A 16,380-nucleotide genomic window follows, 5' to 3' on the forward strand; every position below is an offset into this window, starting at 1 on the left:
TAAAGGAATATGATAGGAAGACACGAGGGCACCACCAAGCACCACAGCCTCACTTATACAGTTTGGAAAGGACAGAGAAGAGACTTGGATGGACTTTGTCTCTTGAGGACTGTTAGGAGCACGGCTGTCACACAATCTCACTGGTCCCCTATAGTCAGTCTTCCGTCCTTGGATCAAATAAGCTTAAGGGGGCAACATCACCTAATACCTAAAATGTCAAGAATGCTGATTTCTTCCACCAATGCAACTGTACGCATTATCACTGCTGTGCTTCCTGTTTCTCAGAGGAACTAACAGAAGTCCCCAGGAGCCAGGCAGGTTTCTCAAGGTCTCATGACTGTTATCCAGTATACGCTCTGAAGGACCATATGCAACTTCAGATTTCTACAAGGCAACATAGATTGTAGATGAGGTATGCTCTCTGCAGAGTGTCTGTAATTATGCCTCAGGGTTTTATACAAGCTAGGGCTGTAACCCACTTCTTTCTCTTCTCTTCCTCTTCCTCTTCCTCTTCCTCTTCTCTTCTCTTCTTCCCTTCCTCCCTCCCTCCCTCCTTTCTATCTATCTGTCTATCTATCTATCTATCTACCTATCTATCTATCTATTTTTCTTTCTTTCTTGAGACAGGGTTTCTCTGTGTAGTCCTGGCTGTCCTGGAACTCACTCTGTAGACCAGTCTGGCCTCAAACTCAGAAATCCGCCTGCCTCTGCCTCCCAAGTGCTGGGATTAAAGGCGTGCGCCACCACTGCCTGGCACACATCTTCTTTCTAACAGGAACAGTGCCACATCCTGGTTCTGAAGTACTTAGAATCAAAGTCTGTCTCATGACATTGAGTAGGTGGGTAAGGGCAGGTAGAATCAAGCCAGCAGGAAGCCAGTGGGTGTCTAGTGAGATTCCAGGAAACCTTGCGCCAGCCTGTAGCGTCATACAGCTCTCTAACATTTTCTGGGAATTAAAGACACCGTAATAAAGGAGAGTAACTCTGCACTTAGAGAAACTTGACTCACCTGGTGTTTGTTGGATATCCATTTAACTACAGTACTCGATAGCTGCCTCCAATTTCTCTTGTTCTGTGCTCTGTAGTTCTCGTCTTCTTAAAAACAGTTTTTAAGACTCCCTTCCTGTCAGTTAGCATAATCCCTCTCCTCCCACCCTTTATCTTTCCAGTACTCTCTGAATGCAGTGGCATCTCATCCCTGAATTAATAAGGGTGTGTGTGTCTCACACTCAAGTACCATAAGGAAAGGAACGTGGACAGGTGAAGACTGTGCCAGGATGTATGCATTCCACACCTGAATTTTCAATATGAAGTCTCCTTAGTGTTAAATGTTTGCTTTGCTTTGTCTTTGAAAACTGGCTGGCCGGACGGGGGTGGGGGTGGGGGTGGGGTGGGAGAGATGGGCAGGGGGAAGGTTCTACCGCTGAGCCTTACCAAGCCTACATCTAAATTTTCTTCACTGTTTCTAAGTAATTAACCTTTTAGCAATTCCAAATTGTCAGCAAATCTAAAACAAATGTGTGCAAAGGTGCATTTACTGAATCCAAACCCATGTTGTGCAAGAGTCAACTTTGATGTATTTTTGCATGGCTTTTCTTTACTGTGAACTCATGTTCCTTGCTGCATACTTGTCCATGATTTGGGTTCAATACTAATAAACCTAAGGCAGACCTAATTCTTTCATGCCTGCAAATACATGATAAGGTCTTTGAGAGTTTTCAGGATTGTCTGAGTTAGGGTTTTACTGCTACGAACAGACACCATGATCAAGGCAAGTCTTATAAACGACAACATTTAATTGGGGTTGGGTTACAGGTTCAGAGGTTCAGTCCATTATCATCAAGGTGGGAGCATGGCAGCATCCAGGCAGGCATGGTGCAGGAGGAGCTGAGAGTTCTACATCTTCATCTGAAGGCTGCTAGCAGGATGCCTACACCCACAGTGACACACCTGCTCCAATAAGGCCATGCCTCTTAATAGTACTACTTCCCCGGGCTGAGGCATTTATAAACCATCACAAGGATGTTCAGTTTTATCTTGTGCATGAATACACTGTGGTCAAGAACACAGGCTTTGCTGTTGAAAGGACCAAATTAGAGGTGGATAAGTTCTCCAAGTCCCCTAAACATCATTTTCTGTTTTGGACTGTTGCTTCAGAGGCTCTGCTAGCAAGTGAATGCTTAATCTAGCCCCTGCGTACAGTCACCCATTAAATGAGGCATCTAGGTGGCATATGTTGGTTAAACTGGAAGAAAGCATGTCTTAATTCCAGCTAAGACGGTCTCAAATTTGAAACTGCCTCTAACGGGAACTTCAGTTAATTTTACAATTCCTCGCTCATTATATGAACTAGCCAAGATGTGGGAATCAGCTGAAGTGTTCACCGGTGCCTGGACTGAGAAGCAAAATGTAGCCTCAGTGAACAGGGAGTTACTTCTCAGTCAAAAAACAAGAGGAACCTTTGGTACTGACTTGTGAAAAAGGGAAGGAGGGTGTGGGCTCACATGCCTGAAATCCCAGCATTTGAGAGTCCGATGCAGGATGCTAGTGGGTTTGGAAGACACCCTGGACAGCCAAGGCTAGACTGAGGTAGGCAGTGAAGCCGGATCCAAAAACTAAACAACCAACCAACCAACTAACCAAACCTAAGTTTGAGGGTAAAGCTATATGCTGACACCAGGACAATGCTCAGTCTGTGGGTTCAATCCCCCATCTCCCACCCACAAAAGCAAAGAAACGTTTAGGACCCTTTCCCCCAAAGCAAGAGTGTTCAGAGAGGCCGGGCAGTGGTGGCACACGCCTGTAATCCCAGCACTCTGGGAGGCAGAGGCAGGCAGATTTCTGAGTTCGAGGCCAGCCTGGTCTACAGAGTGAGTTCCAGGACAGCCAGGGCTATACAGAGAAACTCTCAAAAAAAAAAAAAAAAGTGTTCAGAGACTACTTCTGGTTTCTTGTTAGCACACTGACTAATTCTTTTTAATTCAATTGAAAGTATCCTGAGTCTGCATCTCATAAGGATTGGGATACCTTTTCTATAACCACCAGATCACTGTCACACCTTAGAAAATTAACAGTCCTAATATACCTGAAAAACCGTCATGACTTGGGTTTAGATATTCTCAGTTTTCCCTAGGATGAGCTTTTAGCCTTTATTTTTTTAACTTTTTTTTGGTGGCTCCTTTTTCTGTTCACATCCCAAAGAGTCCCTTCTTTTTGAGAAGTATATGTTTCCCACTATGGATTGTTTTACAGAATCTAGGATTGACATCTGTATAATCAAGATTTGTGTAAATCTCCCCTCCCCCCCCTTTTTAAAAATAAGATGTGGGTAGACTCTTAGTTGGTGAGTCAGAGAGAATGTATTCTTCAACTCTTGAATGTCCAGATCTTTAGCAAAATCCTTCTCTTTGGCCTTGTTTCCCATTGCCTTTGGAGAGTACTTAGGGCCAAGACAATTTCCTGGCAGTATCTCACAGACCAGACTGTGTAGACCTGGCCACATCCAGTTAGACAGTCCTGATGCTGATGTCACAGATTCTGTCCTGGGGTGTCAATTAAGAAGTTACCGTTCATAGAAAACTGTCACATTATCTAATTATCCTGGCATTAGGAAATTTCAGTTGTTTTTTGTACAGTATAAATGAACTGGCCCTCAGAAAAGTTAGAGTGACTCTTTTAGTGGCCTAATTTGATTGTTAGTTAAATAGCCAAGGTTGTGGAAGACTTAGTGCAGGGTTGTTGGGTGTATCAAAGCCTAGAGTTTTTACTTACTTGGTTACAGAGACTCAACATGACTACAGGCAGAGAAAGTACACATCCATTTGTGAGACAAGATGCCAGCCTTGTCTTCACAATTCCAGCAATCCTTTCCCTTTCTGGAGATCCAGTTCCTTCTTCTTTTTCCTTGTTACCAGCAGGTGGAGATGACAGGAGTGGTGTGAATTGGAGTCCTAACCCCAGGGTCAGGAGGCCAGAGAATCCCACACAGCTGCTAATGTAGTTTCTGCATGATTGTTTATTTGCTTTGCTCAGGGAAGAGGATTCAGGGGGGTTCCCTTTGCTTTCCCCCCTCACTCCTGAGCTCCCAAAGCAAACTGCTAGTTTCCCGTTTTCTCTGGACATTTCCTTTTGGTGATTTCTTTTGTTTATTTGTTTGGGTTTAGAAATTGTCAGAAACTAGTGAAACACATTAGTCTTTGTTACTGCCCAGAGTTAACCACTGTTTAACAGTGATATATCTGTATTTAAACTCTTAAGGGTGTACATATGTGTGTATGGGGTTTTTAGAGCTGTCATATATTGTTTCCTCTTTGTTAAATGTAGATCAACATACTTGTTTAATTTCTGCAGAGTAGCCTGTGCTATAAATACAGTATATTTAACTTACCCCCTATAGATGGACATTTGTGTTTTGATAGGAATCGGTCTTTAAGCGACCAGTAGAATCAGAAGTAGGGGCTTTTGTTGCTCACTGGACTTCTTTTCCTTTGTCCTACTAATTTAAGCCCCTCATCAAAGGTCAGGCTGTAGTGTTTGGGTCAGAGAACTGTTTATTTTCTCCAAACAAATAAAACACAGTACTGTTCTGTCCAGTCCTAAGATAGTAGCATGATTTGGCAAGTCATTACAGATCAATAAGGAATATAATAGTTTATATGAGCTCTTCACTTTGAAGTAGCTTCATTTAAATATAGTATCAATTTTAAGCTTTCAAATGGGCTTTAATTTTGTAGAGTACCTCCAGTCCTAAAAGTGATTTTGTGTGTGTGTGTGTGTGTGTGTGTGCATTTTTGGAAAAAAGATGTAATACTGTAATTGTTAAAAGGCTTGAACCCTGTGGACAAGAAAGGACGTTACTTCTTATAAACGTGTCTGATATAAATGTGTGTGGCCTGTATGTTCCTGTAGTAAATTGTTGAAAGATGTGGCCCTGATTATTTTTTCTTACTGTTCTCTCTCTTCTGGTTATCAGTGACATGACCAGATTAGAGGCTGTGCCAGTCAACACCCTTGGGTCCAGGGTAGTAACTGTTCCCATCTGGCTGTGGGTGATTAATAGTGGTGGTGTCATGGCATAAATCACATTTTGTTCTTCAGTCAGCTGAGACTCTGGCCATTAAAAAAATTTACTCTGCAAAAATCAATAACCAGTGATTTTTGGAAAAGAGCAGTTAGGCCCCCCCCCACCTCTATAAACATTAACAAATGACTGGTCTCTCTAAAATAGTGTAGACATACAATCTCAGAGATAAAGTTAGAACCGTAAGTAAGAACAAGTAGGAAGCCACTTTGAGTAACCCAAGGCTACCAAAGAAACCCAGTAACCCCTAAATGTCCTTAAAAATGTCACCCTTCCCTTCAGATTCTGCAAAGTACAAACCTCAGATAACTCAAGATGAAGTTTTAGAAAAGCTTGGGAAAAATAAGTGGGGTTCATAACTGCTAAATGCCGCACACACCCTCTATGGACTGTAGCTAAAGTGTAGAAATTCAAGTTTATTCATTTACTTGTCAAATTTGCTCAAGTTGCTGTTATTACTAGCAAAGTCAACACGATTTAAATAAATCTTAACATGCCTCATTTTGTAGGGATATATGAATTTTTACAATAGTAGCTTTGACCGTGGAACAGTTGTGGTTTGAATAGACAGTGGCAAAGTCAGTGGTCCTGATTGGTGACAGTCTCACAAGCCCCTTGTGAGTCCTGTGAGTGTTGCACACACAGCCTGTTAGCTCTTCAGGAACCAGTGCGAGTAGGTCACTGTTACTACTTCAAATTGAAGCTTGCCTCGTTGAGCTGATTTCTGCCTGCAGCTTGGAAATCCGTGGCTTTCAAATCTGGCTGCAGTTTTCACCCCGAGGAATTCACACTGTGTTAGTTTGGCATCTTCTCCCTGAGCCCTAGCTAGTGACGACTTCCTTTGTTACTCTTTAGAATTTTTAATCCAATCCACAGCACAGATAATCAGCATCTCTTCCAAGCTGTGGGCTGTCTGAATACTCACAGAAACAATCCAATAAGAAGGAAGGAATAACACCATGTGCCTTTTATGAAAAAACAAACAAAAACCAAAACAAGACAAAAACCCCCACAACTCTGAGGATTCTAAGCTCCAGCTGAATCCAGGAAGAGCAACCTTCAGGCAGTGGTTTTGGTAAAAGTGTGTGTTTCTCATCTTCCTGATGGCTGCAGCCTAGGAGAACTTGGCTTCCTGTCCCCCCACCCCCACCCCGCCCCGCACTGTATCCTCATTTACATCACTGGCAGCCCTTCACTGCTGGAAGTTTAAATTATCTCAAGAACTCTAAACTGAGTTCAGATGTTTGTTTATTGGTGTTGCCTTCGGCCTTTGAAAGCAGGCTTTTGTGTTCTCTGGGTCTTAAGAAAAGGCTGTTCTCAGAATCAGCCCTCCCTCCCTCCCTCCCTCCTTCCCTCCTCACCCTTTTCTGGGAACCCGCTTCAGTCTCATACAGAAAATTAAATAAAGAGGACGCAGGGCTCAAAACTGGTTGAAAGGAGGCTCCAGTGGCCAGGCGGCTTGAAACGGGAAGGAGGTGGGACCTCGCATCCTGTATTTGTGCTCTGTTTATGAAACTTAAAGTTAGTTGCGTTAATGAATTAACCAGAAGGCCAGTAATGGAAAATGTTTCTCCTGTCCTGGTGGGGGAGCCAGATACTGTAGATTTGTCACAGGAAGGCTGTTGATTCTGGCTTCATTGTTGGCCCAGTCATTTGTTGAGCCGGTGGCTGGAGCGCAGGCCACACACTTCTTCCTTCTGGTCTCCATGTATTGGAACGGCTTGCTTATTGTTTCTACAGGAGAAGACTTGGCCAAGAAGATATGGTGAGCCCTGGGGTTTGTTTTGTTTTTATTAGTGTGTGTGTTCTCTGGGGACTGCGCAGCGCAGTTTGGAGGTGGGGAGGGGGCAGAGTGATCGTAATCGATGATCTTCAGTGAGTGATGCTCGTTTGCGAGCGAGCGAGAGAGCGAGCCAGTCGCTAATGCTTCTCCTGTGTCATCCTCCTCAGAGCTCCGGGAACGCGTCCTACCGCTGTTCTATGTCCTCCTCTGCGGATTTTTCTGACGAGGATGATTTCAGCCAGAAATCTGGCTCAGCATCTCCAGCTCCTGGAGACACCTTACCCTGGAATTTGCCCAAGCACGAGAGATCCAAAAGAAAGATTCAAGGGGGCTCGGTGCTGGACCCGGCCGAGAGGGCTGTGCTTCGGATAGCAGGTGAGTGGGGGAGGGGACGGAGCGGAGACCCACTCCGGAGGGTGGCAGAAATTCACCCATCTGTTCCCCGGCGCTGTGACTGCAGGCTGATGCGCTGGGCAGAAATTTGTCTCAGGTGGGGGAGGAGATGGCCGTGTTTACTTCATGGAGCGCTTTGCTTGCTAGCTTTGGTGACTAAGCTGTTTGACTGCTTTCTGGTTGGATGAATCGATAGATTCTAAAAGCAAGCAAATATTTACTGGTATCCGTGTTAAACTTCGCTGCGGATGCACACATCAAGGCAGCCTGAGAGTGCTAATACCAATGACTTCCTGGAATATTTTGCTGGAACGGCTTTTTTTTTTTTCTTTTGCCCAAGGGCGCTGAGCTACGCAGGTCTAACTCAAGTCTCATGGTTTTGGTACCTAGGATGCAGCGCAGCGCATAATCCAGCAATTTGGATGTGTTTTTTTTTTTTTTTTTTTTTTTTTTTTTACTGTAGCTTTTCTATGAGCATCATGTGGCCGTAGATGCTTTGTGTTCTTAGTGCTTGTGAGGGGCCATCATGCACTCTTGATTAATTAATCCATGGAGATGCCAGTGTTTGTGCCCTGTGTGTGTGGGGGGGTGGGGTGGGGGGGCTGTTTCTTCCATTGGCCATACAAGCTGAACCAGAAGGGAGCTTGTTCCTCTCAGCTGTAAACTGAGACCGCCACGGAGAGCGACTTGCAGGCCCTGTGGTTCCGGCAAGGCAGGCTTGCGCACGTAGTGGCCTCCTGGGTGGACAGTTCTGCATTCCCGTAGCAGCAATTTTTTTGTTCCTTCTTGGAAATGGTAATAGGGCAGGATGGGATCCAGTCTGTCCCTGGAGAGTCACTTACAAAGGCCAAAGGTCAGCTGTTCAGGCCCCCTTCCCTCTCCCCTGCCCCCACTTGTGACAAGCCAGGAGTTGGGGGTTGTGTTCCCATAGTTGCTCCTCAGGTAATGCAAATATTGGGGTTTTGTCTTCCTGGGGGCTGTGACCATCCCAGATTACAAGTCTTTAAGGCAGCTTGGAGAGAGTCTCCATGGGGTCCCCAAAGTGGAATTTTTTTGTTTTTTAACCCTAAGAAAAACAAGCAGCGCCTGGCCAGTCACTCTGTAGTCAGGGTTTCTGGGGCAACACTCTAGAGCTTCTTTTGGCCTGTTGTGAGATGCCGGGCGGGTCTCGCCCAGCCTTTGAGGAGGAGGGGTGGAGCAGGAAGGGGAAGAGGAGGGAGGGAGGATGGAGACTGGGAGCCAAGTGACAGTGAGGTGGCTTGGCCCCTGGCTCTCTGAACCTTCACCTCAGCTCACATCTAGTCACCCAGGCCTGCCTGTCTTGTTGAAAGCACTCTGCAGCTCTAACTCTCCAGGGAGAGGAGACTACCAGAATTAACAGCACAAGGAGACCAGAGGTGAAGGGAAGGTGTATGCCCGTTGTCGTGGCCTGCCCAGGGCTTATTCTGTAAAGTTTGGTTGTTGATTTGATTTTTGTGTTTCTTGAGATAGGGGCTCCTGTATAGCCCTGGCTGGCCTGGAGGCATAGAGGTCTGTAGGCTTTTGCCTCTTGAATGCCGGCATCGAAGTCATTCACTGCCACACTTGGCACTGTGTGGCTATTTTGTTTGACCTTATGTGATAGAAGCAGGGTAGGTTTCTGTCAGTGGTGATGTGATCATGTCATTTGTGAAAGAGCTACCAGGCATATGCCACAGGAGTGGGCACTGTAGGGAAGGGAGGAAGGTCTGGCGGAACCTGAGACTGCTGGTGCGGAGGTGACTATAGACGTGAGGGCAGAGGCCACACCTGCTCATTGTGAAATGTCCGAGTTTGGGGTAGGTGGCTGAGACCCCAAAGTATCTGCTTTTAAAATCAACGTGAATTCTTCAAAAAATAGAATAAAACAAAATGAGCATTGAAATGGAAGTGTAGAGGTTTATTATTGCTTTTAAAAATATTGGTATGTTACATGTTTGCTATACAACTTACAACTTACATGGAGGACTGGGTTGAGGTCAGCCCACAAGTGTCATTTTAATCCCTCGTGTGTATAGGAGACTGGCCCCTGCTTACCCAGTGTGATGAGGTGCCTGTTGTACAGGGAGAGCCTGGTGGTGAGGACAGTTTGAAAACACGCCACCAAAACTTCCACATTTAATTTTACAACACATTTTATATTCTGCTTGAAACTTAGCTCTTTCTTAAAATTAATTCCTTGCAAAAGATTGATTTTGCAAAAGAAAAGAGGAATGATTTAGGAATGGTGAGAAGTCTGTGGTACTCATTTTCAGTAGTAAAAGAGCTTAATATATATTTTAAAGAGCATTAAAGTAGAGTTGTTTGTGAAATGTCCCCCCCCCCCCCCGCCCCAGAGTCAAAAGCCACACGGACTGTTGGATAATTTCATTCATCTGCAGTTAACACATGCTTATTGAGTTTCTTGCAGTAAAATACAGATAGAACATAGTTCTGTCTTTAAGAAGTCATAGCTAGTACGACATCACATGCTTCCGATCAGTTCCAGTGTTCCCTGAAAGATCGGCTGTCCTGGCATCTAATATTCAGAGAACCCAGAGGTGTCTGATTAACGTGGGGGGAGGGGAGACGTGGGCGGCTCCTGGAAGGCTTTTGAGAGGAAGTACCACTTTAGCTGCGATGGAAAGAGCTTGGTAGAGTTAGGATGGCAGGGATGGCCACTTCAAAGGACGGGACTTCAGGAACAAGCAGAAGGGACTTAACTGTGACCTGCAGGTAGTGGGTGTAGCTAAGTGTAGGCATTGGAAGGGAGTGGAACAGAGTACACTGGTGCTGGCCTCCAGTGTGGGGTCCCTGGTGCCACACCCGCTGTACACGGTGGAACATCTGCAACAGGTTTTAAAGCGGTGGGGTAACAGAATCGGGCTTGTGCTGTTACAGTAAGTCTCTGGTGATGGTGACGTTGAAGGAGTCAACAATGAAGGACTCAATGAAGGATTCAGCACCATTGGAGGATTCAGCAGGATGATGAAGTAGAGGGAGTATAGGGGTTAGGTGAGTGTGGCTAGGCGGCGTGGGGGAAGGTGTCCAGGCGGGTCCTTGCCTGGGCACCTCTGCCCCTGAGGGACCACACACACACAGACATGGTATAGAATAGAGTTTATTCAGAATAGGGGATGGGAGTTAGTGGGAGAGAAAGAGAGAGAGAGAGAGAGAGAGAGAGAGAGAGAGAGAGAGAGAGAGAGAGAGAGAGAGAGAGAAAGAGAGTGGAGGGAGAGAGAGAGAGTGGAGGGCGGCCATGACCACGTGGAAGGGGGGGGAAGACCCCCAGGGGGCAGAGAGGTGAGAGTATGTGGGAGAGCTGAGAGCAAAGAGGGAGAGGAGGAGCAAGTAGCCCCTCTTATAGTGGGCCAGATCTCTGGGGCGGGGCATACCTGGCTATTGCCAGGTAGGTGTGGGGTGGAGCTTAGACAAAACCCCAACAGACATGTTGATAATAGCTCCAGACAGCTCAGTGGTGGATCACTTGCTTTGGTTACCTAAGGCCCTGATTTGATGTCCATCACTGAAAAATTAAAAAACGGGCCTGGGGGGGGGGCACTTTAATATTTACTGTAGCTTCATTATATTAAAATCTGCAGTTACAAGATGTTCACTCTCTTTCTTAGGGTCACCTCGAGGTCGAGTAATAGGTGAGGGGAGGGGCTTCACAATGCTTACAGAATAATTGCATTTTACGTACCAATAGTCCAGTGCTGTCCTTAGCTGTAGGGTATCATCAGCTAGGTTTAACGGCTTGAAATTACCTGTCACTGAGCATGTTTTTTCCAGTGCTAACGTTGTCTTAAGAGGGGATCTTTTAAACTTAGACTTGGCCCGTTGAAGCACCAGATTCTGAACATGTAAGTCTGAGGGTGTGGGTCCTCTCTCACCTTGGTCAAGTTTGTTGTTGCTACTTGTAAGTTTGTTGTTGCTACTTGATGAGATGGGGTCTCATGCAGCACAGGTTTTCTGTCAGTGTGCTGTTATCTCCCCAATGCTGGGACTGTAAACATTCACCACAGCCCACCTCTAGCTGCGTTTCACTTGGCCAATTACTGAACTTTTCTTAGTACCAGTTTCTTTTTAAAAAAGATTTATTTATTTATTATATGTAAGTACACTGTAGCTGTTCAGAGACACTCCAGAAGAGGGAGTCAGATCTCATGGATGGTTGTGAGCCACCATGTGTTTGCTGGGATTTGAACTCAGGACCGTCTGAAGAACATTCAGTACTCTTAACTATTGAGCCATCTCTCCATCTCCTAGTTCCAGTTTCTTAATTTAAGTGTCTTGACTGGGGTGAAATGCAGGATGCAGACAGTTAGCAAATGTAAATCAGTTTGCAAATTCCCTGCCACATGGAAAATACTCTATAAGTGCTAGCTATGTGCATAGCGAGGTATCTTGTGACCAGTTATGGATACATCTCTCAAGGCTGGCAAACACCCTATATAATAGTAACTGTGATTTTTCTCAGTTCCTAAGTTCCTTCAGTGAATAGAAGCACCACAAGACCATCAGCTAGATCTGGATTCAGGCTAGGATCTGGATTCAGGCCAGAATCTAGTTCAGGCTAGGATCTGTATTCAGGCTAGGATCTTGATCCAGGCGGTCTTGACTCCAATGCAAGCTTTGTTGCTATGCTATGTCTTCTTCCCTGTGAGCCAGACTGTAATTAATAGCATATCCACCCACCATTATGGCTTCAGGAATGCTTGGGGCAAAGGCTGAACCCCAGATACTGCTACTATTTTTATTCGACAGGCTCTTTAAATGGATAGTTTGAAGTACGGTAAAATATATGCTGACTATATTCATAGAACTGGATTGTACTTAGTGTTGGTTTCTGATGAAGCCTCAGACTTTCCCTTTACACACCTTACTGTGTGTATTTAGTCTGTATGAATGGGGAGTGGGAATGGGAACTTACTGCTAATACTTTTCATTCCAAGAGGTTTTTCTCAAGGTTACTTCATACACATATGCACAAGGGCATATTGAGTTTTACTTATTTTCAGGGATCAAACCCAGATCATAGACCAGGCAATTAAGCTAGAGAGGAAAGAGATGAGATCCTGCTTTATTTGGGGAAATAAAAGCAGGTCATTTGCCAAGGAGAGTTACCTATTCTGTTTCTTGAGCAGAGGTCTCTGTTCAAACATTTTTTTATCCTCATATAGAATTAATAGAAAATGGTTCCAGTTCCACAATATTCAAAACCAACAAAGAGTCCAGAGGAGAGGCCAGTGTATACAAAAGGAGGAAACAGGAAGATTTAGAGAGAAGTGTCATATAGCATGATGGGATATGTATGTAGTGAGTGGGCTTTCTAAGAATGAAAGTGGTGGTAAGTAACACACACACACACACACACACACACACACACACACACTTCATGTAGGTTCTGTTACATCTCCCTTTCCCCATGAAGAGAGTCAGTCACCTGCTGGTGGCCCACGGTGAGGATGCAGGATTCCAGCCACAGCAACTGGACTCTGTGCCCTGAATAACATCCATTTACATACTGGCTCGTCTTGCGGTCCTTATTTTAGCATACGACGCGTCAAACTTAGGAGACCCATGTGCATTCTGCTCAGCGGGTACTGGTACTATGTGCAAGGAATAATAAGAGGAAAAGAGGGCGGTGACAATAATCTGGGCCATGGTGAGTGGACAGTCCCTCCCAGAGCAGCGGCAGATGCGCTGGCAGGCTCTGGGGGGCAGAAGGGAGGGGCCGCTGCCTGGTCTTCAGCTGCCCTGACCCTGGCGGCGCCCTCAGGCCCTGATGCGCCCTGCCACCTCCAGAGGCCGCCAGGTTCAGGACTGCGGACGCGGTCCAGGTCTCCTGGAGGCGGGTTTGTCCCCCTTCTTGCCCTGTTACAGTGACTTGGTCCTCCGATGCCCTAAGATGGGCTGGGGAAAGCATGGTCGTTTCCTCCGCTTCCCGGGGTGGAGAGCCTCCAGCCCCCTCAGCAGGGAGGAGACCCGGGGCTTTGTTTCCCCGGCACCTGTTGTGGGTCCCAAATAGAATCCGCGCTGGGACCGGCGGCGGGCGGTGGGCGGGCCGGAGGGCGGTGCCGCAGCCCGGCGCTGCCGCTCCTCCTCCCGGGCGGGCGTCTGCGGCGCAGCCCGGAGATGCCGCAGAAGCGCGGCGCATCCCGGCGGGGCAGCGCGCTCCTCCGCAGCGCCGTGGCCCGGGGTGCAGGGTCCGGAGGCTGGCCGCCCCGAGCCACCGCCCGCCGCCCCCCGAAGCTTTCCTTGGGGACGCCGCCCCGGGCCTGCCGCCGCGCTAATCCTCCAGCCCGGGGTTGCTGACGCCTCCACCCGGGTCGCGGGCCCACGGGCGCGGCCAGTTCTCCGGACCCCGGCATGGCGGGGTACCTGTCCCCCGCCGCCTACATGTACGTGGAGGAGCAGGAGTACCTCCAGGCCTACGAGGATGTCCTGGAGAGGTACAAAGGTATGAGGTCCCTGCGCTGGGCTGTGTGGTGGGGCAGGGCCCATGGGAACCGTTACCTTTCCCAAATCAGAGCCACCCCCGCGTGGGCACAAGTAAACAGCAGCCGGAACCAGCCCTGGGGACCGCCAGGTGCCCTGGGTGAAATCCTTTATCCCAGAGTAGGGCCTGGTGGGTGAGGGTTCGGAGACGCCCTAGGGTAGGCGGTGGAATGGGGGAGGGCGGGGGAGGTCTGTTTCCAAGAAGCACTTTGCCTTGTCTTTCCCTTTGTAGAAGCTCTTAAGCATCAAGCATAGCCATAATTCTTCCTGGGAGGGTTGGATGCCATTACTTCTCTGTGAGATTTCCAAGCCTGGCTGCTCCTGCCTGGCGTAGCCAACCTGTAAAGGCTCTTAGATTCTTGAGCACAGCACCACGTTAATTTTTTTTTTTCTCAAAAAGTTGTACTTATTTAAAAAGTTTCTCACTTGTGATTATATTCTAACTCGGATGCAATCCAAAAAAAATTTTTTTTCAAATCACGATAAAAGGAAGTCTTTAATCGGAGAGTGGGTTGTACATTTAAATGTAAAGAAGTCTATTTTGAGATACAGTTTTTGCCATTTCCAGGAAATTTTGTGCCCACTTAATTAATTAATCTTGGCAATCTAAGTATTATGGCTACTTGTGCTTTCCCATGTTGAGTCTTTGTGTCTCTTGAAATGTATTTTTACGTATATATATTGCAACTTGAAAGATGCTTCACAGTCACATGTTTGTGAGGATGGTTCACAGATGTGTATAAAATGTTAATAGTAAATAGTGGTATTTTATGATGGACAGAGTGCATCTTTTGAATATTCACTTTGGGTTTAGTAACTCAAATCCTGAGAGTTAAATAAAATATATATAGTTTTCTGTTACTAATATGAATTCAAAACTGAATAACAGAATTTCTAAGCTCCCATAACTGAAGTCTTCCTACACTCATGTTTTACGCCTTTCTAGAATGAGTTCTGTAACTGGATTCTTAGACTTTGCATATCATTTTGTAAACACAACTGGAATTTCTTTGTGCTAAAGCTCTATTGTGGATAATATAGCCCTGAGCAAGTGCAGTGATATTTTAAGCTAACTCATATCTGGACATTTGCTTGTATGCAATGTACTGAGGATTGTTTCTGTTTTTCCATTTAAAATGATGCTCTCACTCAGTTGTCTCTAGAAAGTTATGAGTGAGAAACACTGCAATATAGAACTTTAATCTCTATGATTTCAGGAAAAAATCAGGAAGGTCTGCAATGTATATATCATATGCTTAGGGAAAAATACAGCTTTTAAATTTTTTTGTCAGATCAAGTTCAATATTAGTGATAAGTGGGTAATTTTAGGTGTCTGAAAAAAAAAAAGGAATAACCAGAATGCTGACTTTGGCCTGTCTTGAGCAAACAGGCCTTGTTTAGAACCTTGTCTTATTGGTCCTAGTAAATAACACAGACTTAAATATACATGGCCGCCCTGCATCTCACCCTTGACTGGGACACTGCTACTGCCAGTGATGCCCTCCGCAGACATTTCACATTTTCCCCAAGATTTCACAGAAGAAAACCAAAGGGCCATTTCCCCCATTCTTTGTGGTTTTTGAAATGCTTAGGTCACCAAATTGTGTTCGGCCATACAGATGTTCTGAATTTCACTTAGCCTTGGAGAGAAAAAGAAGCTTATTGGCCAGTGTATTCTGTGAAAAGCCAGAGACCTGGCGTACCCATTGTTTCCTGGTGCATTTGGAAGCCAGTTTTGGTTTCCCATCAGTGACCAATAGGATGACTTCACTACAGTACTTATCCTGATGGCTCACTATAGGGCTGATCTAATTAGAAAAGAATTGTCTGCTTTGAATAGGGAGTGCCAGTTTGCAAAACTTTCCCAAGTTCACTTTTCTGAAATCACGCACCGTACCACACATTTTTATGTTCCAGTCTGAAGAGAGGTTATTTTGATTTTTATTTCTGTCAGAGTCCTCGGTTTACAGAGTGCATTTGCACTCATCTGCAGGGTGACTGGGTTGTCAAGTATGTGCCCAGCTGTTGAGTAGTGTGTCAACAACCTAAAGAACAGGGGTAGGGGGGCAATCTATAACATTAGAAGAGTCAAACTTGGGGTTGAGAGCTTTGTTGGGCATATCCTCAGGCAGCCTTGGGAGGCCTTCACCCCAGGCCCCCCAGAGACAGAGGGTAGGGGTGAACAAGCTCTGATTTTCATGGAGCGTTCTATTCTCGTGTATGGCTTTGGTCCTTTAAGTCAGAGTAAAAATAGGCAACTGTTTACGGAACTAGAATAACACAAGGATTTATTTGCTGCAAAGAAGGGTGTAGTGTTCTGGATCAAATTCTCATCTAGTTATTTGTGAAATAGATTCATCATCAAAATATGTCAGGTCAAAATATTCCCGGAAGTTAAAAAAAATTGAGTTATTTCAATTGGTAACAAGTCAGGGTGAATAAAAGCTTTTTTTAAAAATGACAATTCCTTGATACTGTTTATGTTAAGGATTGCCCATGTCAGTACCTTTCTATTTATAGTAAATTATTCAATATAGTCCCTGTATGGTGAGAATATTTTTAGCAGCTTAGTATAAAAGACAGAGTGATCTCATGTCAAGTGTAATGAAATTAGCTGGTATGCTGT

At 45.6% G+C, this 16,380-nt stretch overlaps 1 protein-coding gene across 9 annotated transcripts in view; it reads left to right on the top strand.

Moving 5' to 3' along the window:
- Dst (dystonin) overlaps window positions 1-16,380 on the top strand; it is a 397,313-nt gene that overhangs the window by 95,743 nt on the left and 285,190 nt on the right. For 5 of the 9 annotated variants that reach the window (XM_052192861.1, XM_052192851.1, XM_052192852.1 and 2 more), the window contains exon 4: window positions 7,031-7,238. In XM_052192861.1, coding sequence (XP_052048821.1) covers window positions 7,031-7,238 — 208 coding nt within the window. Of the gene's footprint in view, window positions 1-6,740; window positions 6,846-7,030; window positions 7,239-13,539; window positions 13,717-16,380 lie in introns of those variants that run through there. The other 4 variants (XM_052192857.1, XM_052192858.1, XM_052192859.1 and 1 more) reach the window with 2 other exon arrangements.

The sequence above is a fragment of the Apodemus sylvaticus genome, chromosome 9 (genome assembly GCF_947179515.1).
Source record: "Apodemus sylvaticus chromosome 9, mApoSyl1.1, whole genome shotgun sequence".
Taxonomy (NCBI): domain Eukaryota; kingdom Metazoa; phylum Chordata; class Mammalia; order Rodentia; family Muridae; genus Apodemus; species Apodemus sylvaticus.